This window comes from Microtus pennsylvanicus, chromosome X (genome assembly GCF_037038515.1).
Source record: "Microtus pennsylvanicus isolate mMicPen1 chromosome X, mMicPen1.hap1, whole genome shotgun sequence".
Lineage (NCBI taxonomy): Eukaryota > Metazoa > Chordata > Mammalia > Rodentia > Cricetidae > Microtus > Microtus pennsylvanicus.
In genome coordinates this window covers 38,162,883-38,183,887 of record NC_134601.1, presented here as the reverse complement: position 1 = coordinate 38,183,887, position 21,005 = coordinate 38,162,883, and the positions used below count along the sequence as shown (strand labels likewise).

Sequence of the window (21,005 nt, the reverse complement as noted above, 5' to 3'; positions counted from 1 at the left end):
TTTATCACTTTTAATACTATAGAAGGAGACTGTTCTTTTGTTTCCCAGCTGCCCAGACCCAAAAATATCACACAGAAACTGTATTAGTTACAACACTGTTCAGCCTATTAGCTCGGGCGTGTATCTAACTCTTACATCTTAAATTAATCCATTTCTAATAATCTTTGTAATGGCATGAGGTAAGTTTCTGATGTCTGTCTCATTTGGCAGTCCAAGTAAGAGCAGTTTCCTGCCCAATTGGCTATCCTTGTCGAATTGAAGGCAAATTCCATAACAAGTTTCTTCAATGCCCATCATCTGCTGGCAGTAATTGGTGCTGCCAGGAGCAGACATGTCTCACTGTCTCTGAGAAACCCTCTAACCACTGTCATATCTAACCCTCTAAGACAAGGAATAATTTATTCCAGTGGGGAACTTACCTATAAATTTATTTTCTCTTCAATAAATTCTTCAACAAACATTATAAATTCTAGGACTAATAAAGGTGTGTGTGTGTGTGTGTGTGTGTAAAAAGACGTAGGAAAAATAACACAAATATACACACAAAACACCCTTTGCTTTCCCTAATCCTGAGAATCTGCTTTTCTTAACCAGGTCTTTCTTAAATTCTTCTACTTCATCCTGCATGCCTTCTTCTACTTAATAATTTTGTTATAATAAATACAAAGTATTCACTTTAAAATATTTAGCATCTACACTTATATATCAGTGACTTGTTCAGCCATCATCAGCGAGGCTTCTTCTTTTTTATTTATTTATTAAAATTTCCCGCCTCCTCCCCACCTCCCATATCCCTCTCCCTCCTCCTTCCCCTCCCCCTCCCTCTCCAGTCCTAAGAGCAATCAGTGTTCCCTGCCCTGTGGGAAGTCCAAGGTCCTCCCCCACTCCATCCAGGTCTAGGAAAGTGAGCATCCAAATAATCCAGGCTCCCACAAAGCCAGTCATGCAGCAGAATCAAATCCCAGTGAGATTGTCCTTGGCTTCTCAGTCAGCCCTCATTGACAGCCACCTTCAGAGAGTCCGGTTTGATCACATGCTCCATCAATCCCAGTCCAGCTTGCCTTGGTGAGCTCCCATTAGATCAGTCCCACCATTTCAGTGGGTGGACGCACCCCTCGCGGTCCTGACTTGCCCTTTATTGCAGCAGAGGAAAATGAATACAGAGACCCACCCATAGCCAGATATTATGCAGAGAGTGAGAGACTATGGAACACTCGTCCCTAAGTGGAATGTGTCCATTTAATCCCTCCCCTCAGAATTCAGGGAATCTGGAGAAAATGAGGTAGAGCCAGAGGAGGATACCAAGAGAACAACTCCCTCTAAATCAACATGAGCAAAGCTCATATGAACTTACAGAGACTGAAGCAGCAAGCACAGGACCTGTAGAGGTCTGCACCAAATTCTTAGTGTATATATTATGGCTTCGAGTTTAGTATCTTTAATGAGAATCCCTAATGTGTGAACAAACGAGTGGGTCTCTGATTCTTGTGCCTTCTCTTGGGCTCTTTTCCTTTGATTGGCTTGTATTAGCCGAATACAACAGAATGATTTTTTGTTTTATCTTACTATTATCTCTTAGAAGCCTGTACTTTTCTAATGAGAGAGGAAAGAGAGTAGATCTGCATTGCAATTTGAGGGGAGGTGGAGAGGAATGGGGAGGGAAAACTTTACTCAAGATATAATATGTGAGAATTGTGGTCTTGTGATACCTTAAACTTAATAGAAAAAAAAAAAAACATTTTCTCAGGATCCCAGTGCAGTAATTTGATTTATTGAGTCTTTTCAATACAATGAGTTAGATTTTGCATGTGCTTCTGCTTGAGTTTTACCTTCCATTCCTGTGTTGTAACAAAATCGTCATTTTTTAAAACTATTAATTACTAAGGGGGTGTTCTAAGCTTATTGACAAAAAAACTGTAGGAAGTGGAATCTTAGCTATGTTACTTAAAATCATGAAATTTACCTATGTTGTTTGTGTAGAAAATAATGCTGTCCTTCAACAAAGAAACCTGAGGAGAAGTTAAATCACAAACCTGAGGGAAAGTTCTTATGCAAATAGCAGTCATTTAATTTAATTTCATTCATCAAGTTCAAAGTCATTTCAGTTGGATTGTTTTCGACTCTACCAAGCACTTCTGCACAACCAGATGAAAAGAATCTAATGATCAGTGACTACAATGTGGTTCGCTGTAGACTTCCTTCAATTAATTATCTATGGCCCTTTATTACAAAAATCCTAAGGTGAATAGAAAATGTTCATAGTTGTTTACTAATGGGTTTCTATGAAGTTAATTTATAAGGAACAGTTTGAAATCCTATTAAGCTTGCTAACTCTTTGAGTTGTGTGTGGCATAAGCAGAGCTTAGTTTTCAAGTGTTCATTCTCACCAGAGCCATGCTCTCTTTGTCATTCCTCACAATGAAGATTTTAACTGATTGCATGTTTCAAAAGGAATTGCAGCCTATTCTGAATTTGCAGTTCATGAATTGGCAGCTAGGGATTTAATTTCTCAGAAGCTCCCCCTAAGTAGGTTCCATTCGTTATCCAAAGTCTTAGATGAGGTTCCATTTGCGTGTTGCCAGATAACTTCCCGCCCATTTGCTTTGGATCCATCAATGCTTTACCTAGTTCCATATTAAGCAAGCAGAACCTTATAATATTTTCACTTTCTTTTGTGCTACCAATTTAACAATGCACTGAGTTGATCAATTAATTTGTTAGTCTGCAGCAATCTGTATAAAGTGACTTCTGCTGTCTTGGTGTAATTTGGATACATTTTTTATTAATGCCTATTCAAATCCAGAAACACTTGTTTTATCTTTTTTTTTCCTAAGAAGAAGTATATGCAACTTACAATTCTTTCTCAAATATCTTTTTCTTCTCAATGTATCTTCAGAAAAGTCTGAATCTCAATCTCACATTTGCACCAAGTAGAGTACTTAGGAAAAATCAATTAAATAAATTAAAATGCAAACGATTGCTTCATAAGGAGGAAATAGCTTTACCCAGCCAAAAGGACAGGCTTCCATCTGCTCTGGCTTGCTGTTTTTCTGTTCTTGTTAATAATTTTATTATATATTTATCTATCTCGTGTGTCTATGGGATCCAGCATCTGTGTGTAATACTGCCTATGTGGAGGTCAGAGGATGACTTGTAGGAATCGACTCCCTCTTTACACCATGTGGATTCTGGGGCTGGAACTCAAATCTTCAGGCTTGGCAAAAACTTTCTAGATTGACTGAGCCATCTCTCTGGCCCAAATTCTTCTGTTGTTCTTCTCTGTTCCTTACTGGTATTTGGTTTAGGATCTACTTTGTACATATGCCATCATCCTCATTCCTTTGTTTCCTTATACCTCTTAAAGAACTGTATTGATAAATAGTAGGTATTTTTTGTCACTCTGTGTCAAAATACTAAAAGTATGGATATTTGCAACACTAGGTCATTCTACATCAGATGCCAAAGAACAACTTCTGAACGCCTTACGTAAGGTCTCATGGTACTGAAGTAAAGATAGCAGATAAGCTGAACTCTAAGGAGGCCCTGGAGCAGTGCTTCTCAACCTTACTGATGCTGTGACCCTCTAACAAAGTTCCTCATGTTGTGGTGACCCTCAATGATAAAGTTATTTTTTGCTACTTTATAACTGTAATTTACTACTGAATTGTTTTGTAAATACATGATATGCAGGATTTCTGATATGTAACCCCAAACAGGTTTCAATCCACAGGTGGAGAAATGCTGCCCTGGAAAAATACCTGGCCCCAAGCTAATTAAAAATGTTAACAGAATTGAGTTCCTTAGGATTATGGAACTGAGGTTCCTATTTATTCCAGTCCATTGCCTATGGATTATCATTTTATTGAATCTCCACATTATAGCCCACAGTTGTCTTCTAGCTTTAACAGTCTCACCGGCATATACAGATTGTGGGGCTTATTAAACCACAGCATTTATTGCAATTTCCTCCAGGAGTATGGATGGGGGGTTATTTACAGAATCATGGGTGACTCAATGGCAGCTGCATGTCCATATAGCCCACCCCAGCAAGCAAATCTTGTTAATGCTTCATTGTACAGTAACATGCCCTTTACTTCATTAGAGGTCATTCTTAGTTTTGCCTACCACACAAATCTACTATAATACAAAGTACTACAGAAACTTTAATAATATTGATTGATACTGATAGCAATGAACTACATTGTACTACTACTAATCATACTACATATATGATTAGTATACACACTGAAAGGGAGTGTTTGGGGAAAGTGCATTAGATTATTATTTTTGCAAAAAGTGACTCTATTTAAAATTGTGTCATATTTCATTAGCCAAAAGATGGATTTCAGCTACAAAATTTATGGAAAACAGTATTATTTTTAAAGAAATGTTGAGAAATAAGATTACTTTATATTTCCTTTTTGGAAACTCATTTGTAAGTTTTTTATGTTCTGAAACCTTTACTATCAAAATTGGTATGACATACATATGGATGTGCTCTCTGTCTTTTTATTACAGTAATATGTATAGGATTCCTCTCTTCATTGTTGTCTTTATTAAGTGTATATTTGAATTCAGAGTCAGCAAGGTCTTGTTCTTGTTGATGAGGTTGAGTTTTGAGATAACATTTCATTATGTAGCCCAGACTAGCACTCAGTTTGAAATTACACTTTATTCTACAGCGCACTGAGATTACAAGTGTAGATGTATGTGTATGCCAGAATGAGTTTTATTATTTTAAAAAAGGCTCAGGAATTTAATTTAAAATTATGACTAACAGGTGCATCTTACATTTGTTCCTGTGTCATCAAAGAGCCCATAAGTGACCATTTATAGTAGTTATCATGGTAACCACAAGATGGCAGTACTAAAGTGAGTTTTGCCCGGCATGAAAAGCAACCACAGATTGAACTGTGAAGTGTATATTAAGTACTTGCATTTTATCACAAATGCTTTGTACTTTTTTATGATTGCTCACAAATGAAACAAATATTAAGGCTGTATAGTTTTAAATGTTCAAAGTTCTGAGTATTCTTTTAGAAGTAGTCATTGTGACTTTTTTCCTTTGAACTATGACTTTTTACTCTCACCAGCCTTTCACTTCAACACCGTTTAGTGTCGTTGAATCTACTTGACTTGATTATGAGACAGAATTTTCTCCTAAAAAAGATTGATCCTGATGAAAATTTCTCAAGAGTGATTCTTTCAGGTCAGTTAGTTTCCTAAAGGAACCATAATTGGAGTCAAGCATGTCTGGAAGCCTAGAATATCAGGAATGCAAAGCTGTCATCAGCTGCTTAAGAGAGGTCAAGGGCTGGACTACCTGAGACCTTATCTCAGAAACCAAACCAACCAACAAACTTCTAATTGACTAACCAATGACATTTAAACTCTGTAATTGCACCCTGCCCGTCCTTCCCCTTTCTAGCGCTGCCCACAATCTGACAATATAAAGCTGATGCAATTATTTACTAGCATTGGACTTACTTCTTTATACAGAAATGAAGACTATCAACTTTGCCTGTCACCATGGCTCCAGCACTCAGAACAATGCCTGCCATACAGCAGGCACTAAACTCAAAATTACACACTATGTTAACAGGGGGAAATGAATATAGAGATTTTGTATCTATCCCCATCAAGTATTTTTTGTTAGATATTGCTCATATTTAAATACATGTGAGCTTTCTCTTCTGCACTGCCAAGACAAAAGTTCGACACAATAATTCTGGTTACAGTCAATTTGAGATGTAGGTCAGCTCTGAAATTCCACCTCCATACCATTGTACATGAAAGTGCTAAATTTTTTTTAAAAAAATCTTCCAATACCTTTATTTTTTACACAAAATGAAAAATCATTCAGCTGCCAGCCAATATGTTCTTTCTTGCAACTGTATTTTCTATGATTTGTCTGATTTCATACAACCGCCAGTTCTTTCATTAAAATCTAAGATTGCAGTAACAGATAACGGAACACTAACTCTCTTATGATTCAGTTTTGAAATACTTGACAAGACAGGTGATTTTCTACAGGTTTGAAGGAATACAAGTATAACAATCATATCTCTTCACTCATACAACAGTTTATTCTAGCAAGTGATTTTATATCCATTCATATCTTTCTCTTTATAGTGATATTATGTAATATGGCACAGATATTCAATGACTTGGACTACAAATTGTGTCTAAGTGTTAGAGTTAACTTGATATATGAAATCATTTTGAATAGATGCAATGACAGGCAATTCTACCTATTTGTATTAAAGCAAATAAAAGTTTAATTACAATGTAAAATTTGATGGGAATAATGCACCTTGTCTATTTCATTTTTGTTGTTTTCTGTGAGTGACAAACATTTTAACAAAGTGGAATCCCAAAGATTGTCTTGTTGAAAGTACTTGGATAAACAGAAGTACTTCAAAAATAGATACGACATGCTCATTTCTTTTACATATTCTTGTCCTGATGTATGAATTTAAAACTCAAAGAGACACTATTTAACTCTTTTATGCTCATTTCAGGGTTTGAGCACCCCGCACAAAATTTGCAAACATTGATTTGCCTGGATGTACTATGGGCTTTGTCTTCTACATATCCAGCTGGCTTAAAATACCCATAAATATAAGTCCATCATTTTTCGCAAGTAGTAAAAAGAAAAGCAGTAGCTAATCAATCTTAATTTTCGTATAGCATAATAAAATATTTTATTTTGTGATGATCATTTAATTTTTATTCCATTAGCTTCAAAAATGTTTAAGTTTGTAAGATTTGTGTCTGTTAGTGTTTTTAGTTATTAAAAATAGCCAAATGAAAGAGTTCTTTATTATTAAACAAAGAGAGCAAATTTAAACTGTCAGTGACTACCAGCCGGAAATCTGTGCTTCACCTCAGAAAAGAAATATCTAAGAACTATATATCTGTATATATTAAATTCAGTGGAACTCAAGACCTATTTTTAAGTGTCTATTATCATCACATAGAATCTTCTTGCAGGTTTTTGGTCTTCTTGATAAAATAATATTTAAATGTGTTTAAGAGGAGTTCAATGGAGTAAGAGAAAAAGAACTGGGTGGCAATAGGGGATCTTGGCAGCTGGGAGAAAGGAAATGGGGGAAGAGTAGAGGAGGAGTTAGGGAGGGGGATGAGAAGCAGACAGCTGTAACAGCAGTAGCCCCTTGGAAGACATTGTAAGCACAAAGGGAGAAAAAAATGATGGGGATGACCAGAGCCTTTGATCCTTGTTTGTACTTTGAAAAGACACATAATTATGTCCCTCTCAGTGTCATGTGTGTCTTTGGTGTGAAAGTAGCCCTCCATCCTTTTTGATTAAACAAAGAGGAAATATTTAACCTCAATATTGCAGCTGATATTAACTGCATCATCAGCTAAGCATTGGTCTGGGTGACTTAGAAATCAAGGCATGTCTAAACTAGAAAGGAATAATAACTAATTAACTAACTATCCATAGTATATATACAGTTATATAAATCTAAGTATATATGCTATACATAGTTATTAATTAGTTTTTTAGTTAATTAACTATATATAATTATGTATAAATTACTATATATAATTGCTGCCTTCCATTTTGTTTGCTTTGGATCAGAAAGAAATAACTTATAACATAACAACATAAGGTGCTGTCATTGTCCTTCTTGGTTTTGTGAATTTGGGACCAGTTTAGTGCTCTTGACATTTGGTTCTTTCTTTTCCCCTTTCAGTTAGTTTGAAGAAGCCTGTGGGACTTCATCACTTACTCAATACTTGACAACAGGTCGTTAGCAGACAATGGAATATTTTTCCATTAGAGTGTTTGAAGTCTGTTTCTTTTAATTACTTTAAAATTTCCTGTTTACCAAGACATGACTAAATTCTGATCGTGCCATTTGTTTCTAAGGAAATGTGCTGGTATCCCTGCATCTAAGACAATGCTGAAGAAACAGCTGTAAGGGCATTTCATACCCTTTCTTCCTACCTGGCACTGTCCTTTTGAAAATGTTTAATACAGGGGAGATCCCTAAGAGAATTTGTACTTAAAGGATAAAGGCAACCATTGAGATTTGCAATGTACTTTATCTGTGTTATTTCCAGAAAATGATCTCAAAATATCCAAACAATATTAATAACAGCACTAAAGACTATTAGTTGGAAAGTATGTGCTTGTTATTCCAACTAAATTGCTGAATATTGTGGATTTCTGCTAAGGGTGGTTATAAGGTAGACATTGAGAAGATGTGGGTGACCAGAGAGTGTATCTATGCTGCACCAGACACTGAAAAGCTAGATTTTACCACTACAAGAAATGCTTTCTTGGAGCTGAAGAGCTGGCTGAGGTAGTAAGAGTACTTGGTGTGCACGTATGAGGAGCAGAGTTCAGATCCTAGCAACCGGGTGAAAAACCACCTGGCCTCCCTTATCTATAACCCCATTGCTTGTACACCAACACACAAATCTGTGCATATACCACACACACACCACAAAGAAATACCACATCACACATATACATACCGAAATATAAACCACACACATAAAACATAACGTCTTCTCATATGAGTAAGTTTTTTCTCATGATGCAATTAATTCCTGACTAAAAGGGCCTCTTTCTATATGTTAGAGTGTATCGGAGTCCATATCACTTGATGGACAAGGAAACCCTGTTGCAGTTGTAGTCCAGTACAAATGTAAGCAACTCAAACTTAATGATGTTAAGATTTCTTTTTTTAACGATACTATTTTTCCTTTGAATTTTTTAAAATAAGTTTTTTATTACTGAAAATATGACCCAACTTTACATTCTTTCTCAAAAAATAAACAAAATAAAAATTCAATACAAAAGCAAAACCACCAAAATCATTAAAACATAATAAAATAACACCCAGAGAGAAAATACTGTAACCAAAACACACACACACACACAAATAAAACCTGTGAGGTCCATTATATGTTAGTCAGCTACTCCTGAATATGAGGCCTGTCCTGGAATGGTTGCTATACCCCGTGTCACACCATTGGAGAAGACTGATTTTCCCTTTTTCCAGTGTTGTGACAGTTAAGTTGACACACTTTACACTAGTGTCTGCATATTTACTAATTCATCCATTTGATAAAATATAAGAAAATATAATAAGATAAAACAAAAACTATCACATCCAAGTTGGACAAGGCAAGCCAACAGAAGGAAAAGAGCCCAAAAGAGAACAAGAATCAGAGACACACTCATTCACACACTCGGGAGTCCCATAAAAACACAAAACTGCAGGGGGAGAAGGAAAGAGGAAAAGAGGAGATGGCTGGCTGTGCCAAAGGATGGCTTGTTCCAGGGTAAGTCTTTTAAACTTCATGGGGTGTGTCAGTGTGCAAAGACAGCTCTTCCTTCATGGTGTCATGGTCAGGTTCACCTATAGTGATGAAGCATATTCCTGCCTGCTGTAGATAATGCTTAATAAAATGGAGTTAGACTTTTAAAAAAGTGTGAAGTGTACAAGGTTGAGTGATATCAAAAGATAATTTTGGATGGTAATGTAAGCTATTAATGAAAGTAAATTAGGTGCAAGAGTATTTTCTCTGGATTTGTCAAATGCAAATGGACTAGACATTGTTGATGTAGTTATTGCCTGTATATATTATATATAGATATTGTGCTGATTGTATATAGTCTTTCTTACTTAGTTATTATAGTCTTCTTTTTTATTTTAGACAAAAAAAAACGTCTAAATTGGAAAACTCGTACATATATGCGTGCTTAGGACCTGGTGCTGACTCATGCAGGCCCTGCACGCTGCCTCAGTCTTTGTGAGCTCCTATGGGCCTTGCTCAGTTTACTTAGAGGGTTTTGTTCTCCTGTTGTCCTCCACCCACTCTGGCTCTTACACTCTTTCTGTCTCCTCTTCCAAGGGGAAGGATCTTATCATCATTTAGTGGTGTATCCCAAGGTCTGGCACAGCACCACACATATAGTGCCTTTTAAACAATTGCAGTAACCACATACATTATTTTCTGCTACACTCTTCTAAATGTGTTAGCTTTTAATGTGCTAAAGTGAAAATAATTTTCAAAATCTGTAGAACAATACTACATTATAAATTCTCTTCATTGCATTATATTAAGTCACCTCACATCACTTCATCATGTTAGTATATCCGCAGTAATTATAACTATTGAGTTTTGCATTTACAAAGCAGAGTCCTTTAGCTTAAACCTAAAGAAAGATGGTCCATTTTCACATTTTTTTAAAAAAAATATAATAGTATGTATAACAACACTGACTATAGTTTATTACATACTGAAAAAGGTGCATGTTTATGTATTTAGCTGTTTTTAAAATTATTTATTACTCATAATTAAAATATAATTATACCATTTCTCTTTTCTTCCCCCTAACCTTCCCATACTCCTTGCTCTTTTTTAAATCTATAGCCTCTTTATACTTATTAATTCTTACTAAATGCATGTATGAATGTGTATGTATAACATATATACATATATACTTTTAAATATAACCTACTTAGTCTGCATAACATTAGTAGTATGTAGGTGCATGTATTTTGTTAAACATAATTATACTTTACTCAGCATTAGATGCAGTTTAGAAAAATAAAGCATTATTTAAATGATATTTCTCTGATCACAAGAAATACAGCTTCCTGAAATAAAAGAATATAGTACCCTTGACAGCCCTAACACACATGATTTAGGTGGGCTACAATGTCATATGTGAGACAAAATTTTCACACTGTATCCCAAATGTGAGTTATAGTGAATATATTTCCTTTATAAAATTTTGAAGTGTGTAGAGGTTTCAAATGGGTAATGAATACATCTAATAAAAGTTCTTTTCCAGCCTATTTAGTCACTAATATTGACAAATTATTCCCAGCTACGCATAATGGAACCAATTGCCCCTCAAGGTATTTATAAACAGTGCCAAACTAGAGCTATGGCTTATAATGATTCTATGGCTAAATGAGTCTCTGCTTTTGTACTTTCCTGGAGAGCTTAGATGATGGAGCTTAAGTCCTCGATACTGTTGTTAAGTGGGAAAGGTGGTACTGACAAAAAGACTAATATATTGCTATTGGAAATGTCAATCACCTAAAGGTAACTTTTCTCATAGTGTATCATCATGACATCTATTCCATAAAAAGTCGTCCAAGAGGAATGGCACCTATAGCATTTTATATTATTGACAAAGACAAATATTTTACTAAGAAAAACACAACATTTACATTTAGAACATTAAAATAGTATTTTTGTTTTGTTTCCTTCTGTTTGTAACAGCAAAGCTTGTAGTATGACAAGGTACTTAAAAATAAAAACCTAGGTTAGTGAAAAGGTTTTTACTTCTAGGAAGCAATGTTCTTCATGCTACAACATGAGAGTATATCTCATTTGGAACATAAACTAACTTTCAAGAAACTTTCTAATACGCACATAATAAAATGGATAAGAGTCAATATTTTTCTTGGACTGCATCTCTAAGACTTTAATTAAGAGGATTCTGGGAGCTCACCAAGGCCAGCTGGACTGTTACCAAAAAAAAGCATGGGATAAAACTGGACTCTCTGAACATGACGAACAATGAGGGCTGATGAGACGCCAAGGACAATGGCACGCGGTTTTGATCCAACGCAATGTGCTGGCTTGGTGGGAGCCTAGCCAGTTTGGATGTTCACCTTCCTAGATATGGACGGAGGGGGGAGGACCTAGGACTTACCACAGGGCAGGGAACCCTGACTGCTCTTTGGACTGGAGAGGGAGGGGGAGAAAAGTGGGGGGAAGGGGAGAGGGGTGGGAGGAGGGGGAGAAGAATGGGAGGGGGGGAGGGAAATGGGAGGCTGGGAGGAGGTGGAAATTTGGTTTTTTTTTTCTTTCTTTTCTTTATTCTCCTTTTATCAATAAAAAAATACATAAAAAAATTAAGAGGATTCTGTAATACTTGATTAATCTATTACTTTCTCTTTCCCATTCTTTGCTATTTCACACTTCATCATACAAATCTAAAATTGTGAGTACATTCTTATAAAACTGCAGTACAATTATCATATGCAGCAATCATCTTATTTTCCAAAATATTTTCATCATTTATTCCTTTTCTTTCCTCCATACAATGCATCCCATTTTCCTCCTTCCCTTTACTTCCTCTCAAATCCACAGCCTCTTTTTTTAATCACTGTGTTTTTCATATTTGTACATAAATATATAAACACAAATGGATACCATTGCTTTAAGGCATGTGTTTTCAAAAATGACCACTTGGTATTGGATAACCAATTAGCAGACTCATTTCTGGGAAAGTTGGTTTCACTATCTTTCAGCATTCCTTAGTAGTTTCTAGATGTGATCTAACACCCTCACAGAACCATATTCAAATTAGTTTTTATTTGTCTTTTTAAAATTTGAGACAAAACGACAGAGCATGGTAACAGCTCCAGTTAGTCCATGTTAGACTATGAATCTGTATAATAGCAAATCACATCTCCACTGCACTTGAGTGGAAGGAAAAATCGAGACTGATTTTATATAGAATAATCTTGCAATGAGATATAATAGCAAGTGTTGCTGTTACAAAGCTTCTGTTATTCCACAAATGGGAACATTTCTCCAGATTTCCAGTTATCAGTCTTCGACAGAGGTTTTAATATCTGGCAAGTCAATTGGAAAAAAATGATTGAACATATATAATCACTCAATGGCTTTGGAACATCATGACACTGTTTTGCCTTATGAAGTTGTGGTGCGTTGAAAGATGATGACTTTAAAAATGTGCACTTAATGAATATCTGTTTCTTTAACCGCCTCCAACAAACACACACAGGCATGGGCACACAGGCAATTACTCACACATTGAATTCATAAAGAAAAAGTTTTCAGAATTTGTATTATTCCAAACTTCTTACCATACTGTATTTGTAAGTTAAAGTGTATAGGAGAGGATAATTTACAGATTTCTCTATGAAACTAGGTAGAAAAAAATTAAAGTGAATATGTATTTATTATATGTTATTTGAAATTTTAACTTTAAAAAGAAGTTTAAAAATAGACATCTGTCACTTCTAATGCTGACAACATCTGTTGCAAGGATAATGAAACAGGTGCAAAAAATGAGTGTTTTCAAAATTGATCAACAAACACAGTTCCTCAGGTTGCGGTGACCACCAAGCATAAAATTATTTTCATTGCTACTTAATGACTGTTATTTTTGCTACTATCATGAACTGTAATGTAAATATCTGTATTTTCCGATGGTCTTAGGTGACCCCTATGAAAGGATCATTTGATCCCCAAAGGATTGACACACATGTTGAGAATCACTGTTCTAGCTGAACTTTAAGATAATAAAATGAAATGTGAATTTTAGTGTGACTCAACACTGTGCAGTTTGCTTAAAATACACTTTTCTGTAATTATTTTAAGCAAAGTATTTTTAAAGTCAGAAAATCACAAATTGTTAATTTTGTCTTAAATTTTTTTCATGACTTGATATGATCTCCTAACTCTTCCATCTAAGAAAGTAGAAAGAACAGATGCTAAAGACTGCATGCACATTGTTTTGTAGGCTGTTTGGGCTGCATAATGAAAAGATTCCAAAATCACTCTCATGCTCCTTTTAAGTCAGGATGTATACTCAGGTGTATCTCATGTGTTACATTCAGTTAGCAATGACAAGAAGATTCTACCTGTAATCTTTGATTTTGACTTCATAATGACATTGGTGAAAACACTGAGACCCAAAGAAGTTTGATTATTTATTCTAAGCAACACACCAACTGAGTAATAAAGTCATGTCTGAAACCATACCCTCTCCTACCCAGTCTAATGGCCAATTATAGGATTTTTAATGTGATGTATTTAAAATTCAAATTATACAAATTCAAATTGCTTACTGAATTTCTGTATTTCTTATACATCTTTATTGTTTCCAATGAGCCTGTTTTGTATAGGTATTGTCACTAACTGGTGTCTTAAAAATATTTTCTTGTAATATGTTATACAACAGTGGCAGAGATTGTTTTTCCTTGATGTAGAATTGAAAAACCAGAAAGACTAATCAATTCTTTAACTCCAAACTAGCGTTTTTGCTCGTTTCTTTCATCTTTATCCAGGAGTGCCTAAAGCTGCGAAATGAAGAACTGTTGGAGAGATGAGGAGTTAAGAGTTCATTCGGCTGTCCAGATGTATCCAAGTACCCGACCATTTGGCAATAAATACATCTGGGCAACTGAGTGAACTTTTCGCTTTTCTTGACTCAGCTGGAGCTTCTACAACATACAAGGCCTGCTAGACAGCCCAGACTACCTGATTTCTTTAATCAAATGAGACAGGAAGGAAGAGCTCCTTGTGCATGAAAGGACTTCATTGTAAACTTTTGTACACAGCTATGTTGGATTGATTGTATGTACCTCACAAAATTAAAAGGGATTTTGTTTTAAGCCTGTAAAACTATCAGTGAATAGAAAAGTATTCTCATCAGTGATAATTGTCAAGTGCCTATATTGCAATGGGAAATGACTGACTGTGTTTGTGATTAATACTAGCTAGGATAGCCTCAATCTATGGATACACACAGCTATAAATCTGTCTGATATATTACCTCTAGTTACTCTTTATCTTACGATGAAATTTCAGTTCATTCACAGAAACAATACACCCCTGACATGTTTATTGCGTGTCTATTGTGCTAGAATGCAAACTCTATTAGAGCAGGGTTATTTCTGCCTTGCCTTCCACCCCATGAATGACATCTTGTGGGGCACTGAGCACATAATGGGTAATCAATAAATGCTTGAACACAGAAAAATTTGGCTGTACAGCTTTCAGTTTTGCAAGTCAGTTGGAATTGATCTCCAACACATACGATAACATATGGTTTCTCCCTTCATTCTGATCTTTAGGGGTCTGTAGTTTATTTTGCTATAAGGATACTTAGGCCAATATAATTTACGCAGAATTCTGCTACTACCTATGGAGAAACAGTTTCAACCTGCTGGGAATACTGCCCACTATGACAGATTCCCTCAATGTTTGTTACTACAACTGTGGAATGATTTGCAATAGCAACTTGAGTTCTATTAAATTGGGAACTATTTTTGGAGTATTATTTTAGGTGAATGGAATAGGTCTTGCTGTAGAACTCTTACTATCTTAGGTGCTGTGGTTTGGGGGAGTTCAGTTTTCCAGAGTCTTGTTAAATGTCACAATAACTGCTTTCATTACGCCTAGGCCATCCCAACACCACAAAAGACAAAACCTTTAACATATATCAAGCAGAAGAATTTAGAAAACACAGATAAGAATAAAATGTTTCATTTTCAGTCCTAGAACGGGAGGAAAAGTTTTATTTGCCTCAACACTCGTTAGTATTTTCTGGGCAGGAGAATGGCAGAGTGTAAGTACCAGCAAGAATTGCTTTCAAATTGAATAATCATGTTAGTGTTATGAGATCTAATGAAATGTCTAGAAAATACCCCAGGTACCATTCCCTGAATGCTGCCCCCTCTGTTTTCAAATGAAAATTTATAAGCTCTCAAAACATATATAACTACATAGTCAGAAGTGTGATATTTCCCTCTTGCCACACTACTGGCAAGTGTCCAGTTTGACGTCTGAAGGATTGCATTCTAGGAAAAGCCTAGCAAAAATACAATAAGCCAACTGCATTAAGTCTGAGGCATAGATCGCTGACCTGACTTATTAAGAGATTTTTTTTTTTGTTCCTTTTCATTGATGTCTATTAGCTCAAGGCTCTTTTGCCTGGTATAAAATATTATTCTCTGAAAGAGCAGATTGCTGAACAGGGAGGGTTTTAAAATTGCCTCTTTTGAACGTTGTTCTAAGGAACATCAACTGTCAAGCTTGTCAAAGTGGCTTAATATAGACCTTCCTGAAGACAAGAAACTAGATCATTTGATTCCTTATAATTTTTCAGCCTCGGGAGTTCTGTGAATTCAAGCTTGTAGAATATCTCAGGACCTGAAAACTGAAAATAGAGTGTTTGGTTTTTGTTTAATTTCATAGAATGCTTTTGTAAATGAACTAACAATGTTAAAAGCTCCTATGTTTACTGTTAGGTTTCTGGAAATTTTTCCATCAAATCATAAAAAAATTACATGATGTGACTATTCAGGGAAAACATGGATTTTTAGAATAAAAAGTGTAGGCTTCATTGCAAAATCTTTATAGAACATTTAAAATTGAAAGGAACATTCATGCAATATGCCCTAGGCCTAAGGATAATTTTTGGATTACATGAGTAATCCCCAAACTGTTATAAATCTGTGCATGATTATTTTCTTCACAGGAGCAATATGAACATTTGTGACTAATTCATTTTTGATATAGCCATCTGCTGAAAGTTAACTGCATATAACCAGAAGAAAGATTTAATTGATGTTTAAGTCGTGTCAGTTTTATATGTATATACAGTATATTATGATAATATTCACTGTTATTACATTTTCTAACCCCTCCCACTCCTGCTGTTCATTTTCTTTCCAACTAGTCCATCTTTTTGGTGGGGGGTTATTTTGGTAACATGTCTAGGGCATGTAACTACAACTGCTTTGTCTCCCTGATTATATTAGGACTTGCCTAATGTTAAGGCACTGGTATCCTGATTACATTGATCATGTCATATTCTGAAGAACAGTTCATGGTGCTCCTCCCTTGTCACTAATTCTGATCTTTATACCCCCATTCCATGATGTGCCAGAGGGAAACATTTTAAATTATAATATATAGTTTTTGAGCATTGAAAATGACAAAGTCAATCCTTCAAATGCAATGTCACATATTCAGTTCTTAAATAATTTACCATGCACAGTCATACAGGGGTGGGTAAAATGGCTTAGTCAGTAAAGGTGTCAACAACCAAGCACAATGACCTGAGTGAAATCCTCAAGGCCCACATGATAGAAGAAAGAAGTGAGTTCTAATAATATTTCCCTCACGTCCACATCTTTTCTACGGTGTGCATGTAAATGTGCAATCACACACAAATAAAATAAATGAAATTAATATAATTCAAAAGCAATCATCTGCTAATTGTGTATTCTATAGCTTAGTAAGAATTCCATCTTAGATTTATTCTTTTCAAAATGGGTAAAAAATAATGTGCTGTATCACCATATGTAACTGGAGGTTTCTTTCCCACCTATCAGTTGCCAAATAACCATTCTGAGGCTTAATATTAACTGCAAACTGTTATGCTGTTGGGTCAGGCTTATTACTAGTTAGCTTCTACATCTTAAATTAGCCTATTTATATTAATCTATGTATTGCCATGTGACTAGGCATTACCTCACATCTTACCTATTCTTTTTAGTTTTATAACTTCAACTTTTCCAAGTCTCACTTACCCCTCCCTTTAATCAACTATTTTATACATTGTACTTGGCTAATTAACTGAATTTGAAAGGTACACACATTTGGGTATACACACACACACTAAGGTCCCAACCTTTATTAGGCCAACTGTTTTAGCCTTGTTTTTTCATTATTTTTCAAGATAATAACTGCTTATGGCTTTAAGTATTTTGGTGAATTATATGGATTTTTGACAGACTGAAATTTGTTTCTGAATATTTAATGGCAATCTTATTTTGATTAAATTATTTTCAAGTGTTCACATGATTTTTTTGACCTATGCTAATGACAGGTATAAGCTATTAACATATAAGCATAGGTTTAATAAACAACATTTAAATATAATGTTCAGTGTTTTAGTGTTTGGGTTTATGTTTAGATGTTAATTATTTAATATCTGTCATAAAATAATATTATTAAAAACTGTATGGAAATCAAACATTGGTTACTGATTTTGATGCTTAAGAGACAGCATGGAAAGGTTTGTGATTCATGTTGCATGAAGAAATAAGCAATTGATATGAGTAGGTGCTACTAGTGATTTCACTTCCGTGACTTAGGATCCTATTATTATTCCATTGTTAAGAAAACCAATTAGTTTCAGGTTACTTTTTTTTTTTGTCCCCTCACACACTTGTGCTTAAATGCCCACAGTTTCTTTGGGAGTCCTACAGATTATACTTAGAAGGTAGTCAGTTCGTTAATTATCTTTAAAAGGAGTTTACAACACTTCACAAACACAAATCCTCCCAGGTTTAAATATTTGAACTCCCAAGTGTTTGGTCTGTGCTTATGTAACCACTAAGGTTCTGTTTTGAACTATGTATAGAATATAAAAGGTGGAGATCAGAAGTATATTTTTGGTCTCTTTGATTCTCTTTGTTAGTTATTTGAGGCTTGAACAATTTTGTATCCTCCCTTTGTAATTCTACAAAAACTAATTCTTCCAAGTACACAACATATATTTCAAAATGTCATTATATTTTATTATGAAGTAGAACTTAGGTCATAAAATTCATGAAACTTATTCCTCCTATATTGTGTTCCTAAACCACTACAAACACTTCAAGAGAATTTTCTATTTGGTTTAGTCAACTTTATGAATGTAAATTTTTACTGACTGTTTTAGTTCTCTGATAGGAAAAGGAAATTTTATTCTTGGTACTGAACAAAATAAGAATGAACTGAAATGAAATGGAGAAAACAAGTTTTAGCTTCATTGAAGAGACAATTTGGGTTTGAAGCAATTTTGGTTAATAAATTGGGGATATATGTATATAATAGATGCTTATGATTATTGTTTTCTTAATGAAATGGAAATACTTAAATACTTGCTGTTTAATAGTTTGTCTGTACTTCCAAGGGGAAAAGGACATAGTTGGCTAATTTTTAAGAAAATATAGTATTTTGTGAAACAATAATTGAATTCTAACAGGGCTAGGGGTGTACATAAAAATGTTTCACAAGATCATGAACATATGCAGCTATAGCAAGTATAATTTCTACTATTCTTCTATAATCTTATTGAAACAGAGTGCATTTTACAATATGTTTACTCTTAATTATACTATTTTTCAATGCTTGAAAAATAAATATTAAAAAGGATATTAAAATTTTTAGTATTATTAAAGGAAAGGCTTTTGATATTTTAGAGTAATAGAATTGAAAGGCTAAAAGACGTTGATATTTATTGTTATCCTTTTAGCATTTTCTTCATCACCTATTTCCAGATCTCAAAAAGAAAGGGGATTTCTGTGTTCTGTGTTGGGATCCTATCAGATAAAAATTGCCTAACAGTCTGTTGAAATTGTTCTCTCACAAAAATTTTGAGTCTCTAGTCACTAGGAAGTCATATTTTTTATATTCACTAGAGTAAGGAAATGATTTTGATAGAACTGAAAGATAGATGCTGAAAAATAAAGGTAGAACATATTAAATTGATAAACCAAATGACTAGAAAAAAGTTATGTTAAATGAGATGAGAAACAGGGAAATACACTTTATTCTAGTGAAATTTTGCTTCCAAGCCTCTGACCACCAAAGAAAGATTATAAAGACAGTCTGTCATTTTTATATTCCTTAAATATATACATAAACTACATAAAATAGATCTTAGAGTGTTCTGCTGTATTCTCAAGTTATTTAATGCCCCTGTCTTACACACATTTAAACACACACACACACACATGTACACACTCACACACACACACACACACATGCCTTCTCATTGACAAATTGGTACTTGCAACTTAAAAAATTTAAAATTCTTGACTCTTGAAATCTCTATATATACTTACTAAGAACACAATTATTACGTGTTTGGTGTAGCAAGATAAAGTGTAGTCAAATCCAAACTCAAAAACCAGAAAGGGCACACTAGAGAACAGATTATTTTGATCTTTCTGGTCTTAGTTTTGAATCTCTATGAAGAAAAATGATAAGACAGCCATGTTACTCACTAGGACATAAATGACTTCCTAAATGTTGGGTAAAGATGGATAGTGGTAGACTCCACTCGACAAAGATGAATTTCTTCTGCAATTTATTCTCAAGTGGCATTTAAACATACCTAATATAAGTGATGAGTAACTTAATGCATAAATATTTTTATATCAATAACAATCCTTTGTAAGTCAACTTATAGAAATAAAAAGTATCCACTCTGAAATTCTTTTATAAATTATTTGAAGATATTCACATCTCAATCCACAAAAGAAGCTAAGAATGTTGTTTAAATAATCTAATATAACTAACATTTCATTTTCAATTTTCCGTAATACCTCATCTGCTTGGACTGATCATTATATTAATTATCTACTAACTAGTTGTTTCATAGAGTGACTGCTGTACTTACTATGGTAAACTTGACTGATATATTTATTGGGGTATAAATGTTGTTGCTGCCCTCTGGTGAATATTGTTGGGTAATGCAAAAGTATAAATAGAACTTTCTATATAAATGCAGATTGCTTCTTTTGGAGAAAAATGAAAATATAAAAAAATATATTCATGCTATAAAAATTCTTGAAATTTGTTACAGGTTTTTTTCATTTTACTATAAAATGAAATCTAATTTTAGAAATGCAAATTAATTTAAAATTGTAGATGTTTCCTCAATGATTTGCAAATCTCTAGGATCTAATTGTAACTCCTTTCTCAAAACGCTGTTTTGAAGTTTTGTATGCCATAACAGGGGAATCTGCAGTAAAGTCACACATCACTAGACACTAGATGAGAAATTTTATAAGGATAGACACTTTTGAGCTTGTAAATAAGTGAAAAGAATTGTTCTTAGCCATTCTTTATTGTTTCTGTAAAACATGTTTGCCACTTTGTTAAATGGAGTACTAACCTTCTTACCAAATAATAAGAGCATTTAAATCTATTTAATTGCTTGATATGCAACTTATGTGCAATTTTAACTAATGTTCTTTTTCTTTTTTTTCTCTCCTTAGGTAATGAAACCAATTTGTTAATTTCCAAATTCTCAATTTAAACCTGTGGTTGCTTAAGACTGAAGCAATCATGGTGAACCTGAGCAACGCGGTGCACACATTCCTGTAAGGATTCTATTACTTATTTTAACAAAACAACAAGATTAATTATATGGTTATTTTTGTGATAAGAATGCTTGCATATGACCA

General features: G+C 34.4%; 1 protein-coding gene across 2 annotated transcripts in view; it reads left to right on the top strand.

Moving 5' to 3' along the window:
• Positions 1–21,005, top strand: part of Htr2c (5-hydroxytryptamine receptor 2C) — a 223,523-nt gene that overhangs the window by 92,732 nt on the left and 109,786 nt on the right. For both annotated transcript variants that reach the window (XM_075957546.1, XM_075957547.1), the window contains exon 3: positions 20,817–20,921. In XM_075957546.1, the coding sequence (XP_075813661.1) occupies positions 20,887–20,921 (35 nt within the window). In that variant the 5' untranslated portion in view covers positions 20,817–20,886. The remainder of the gene's footprint in view (positions 1–20,816; positions 20,922–21,005) is intronic.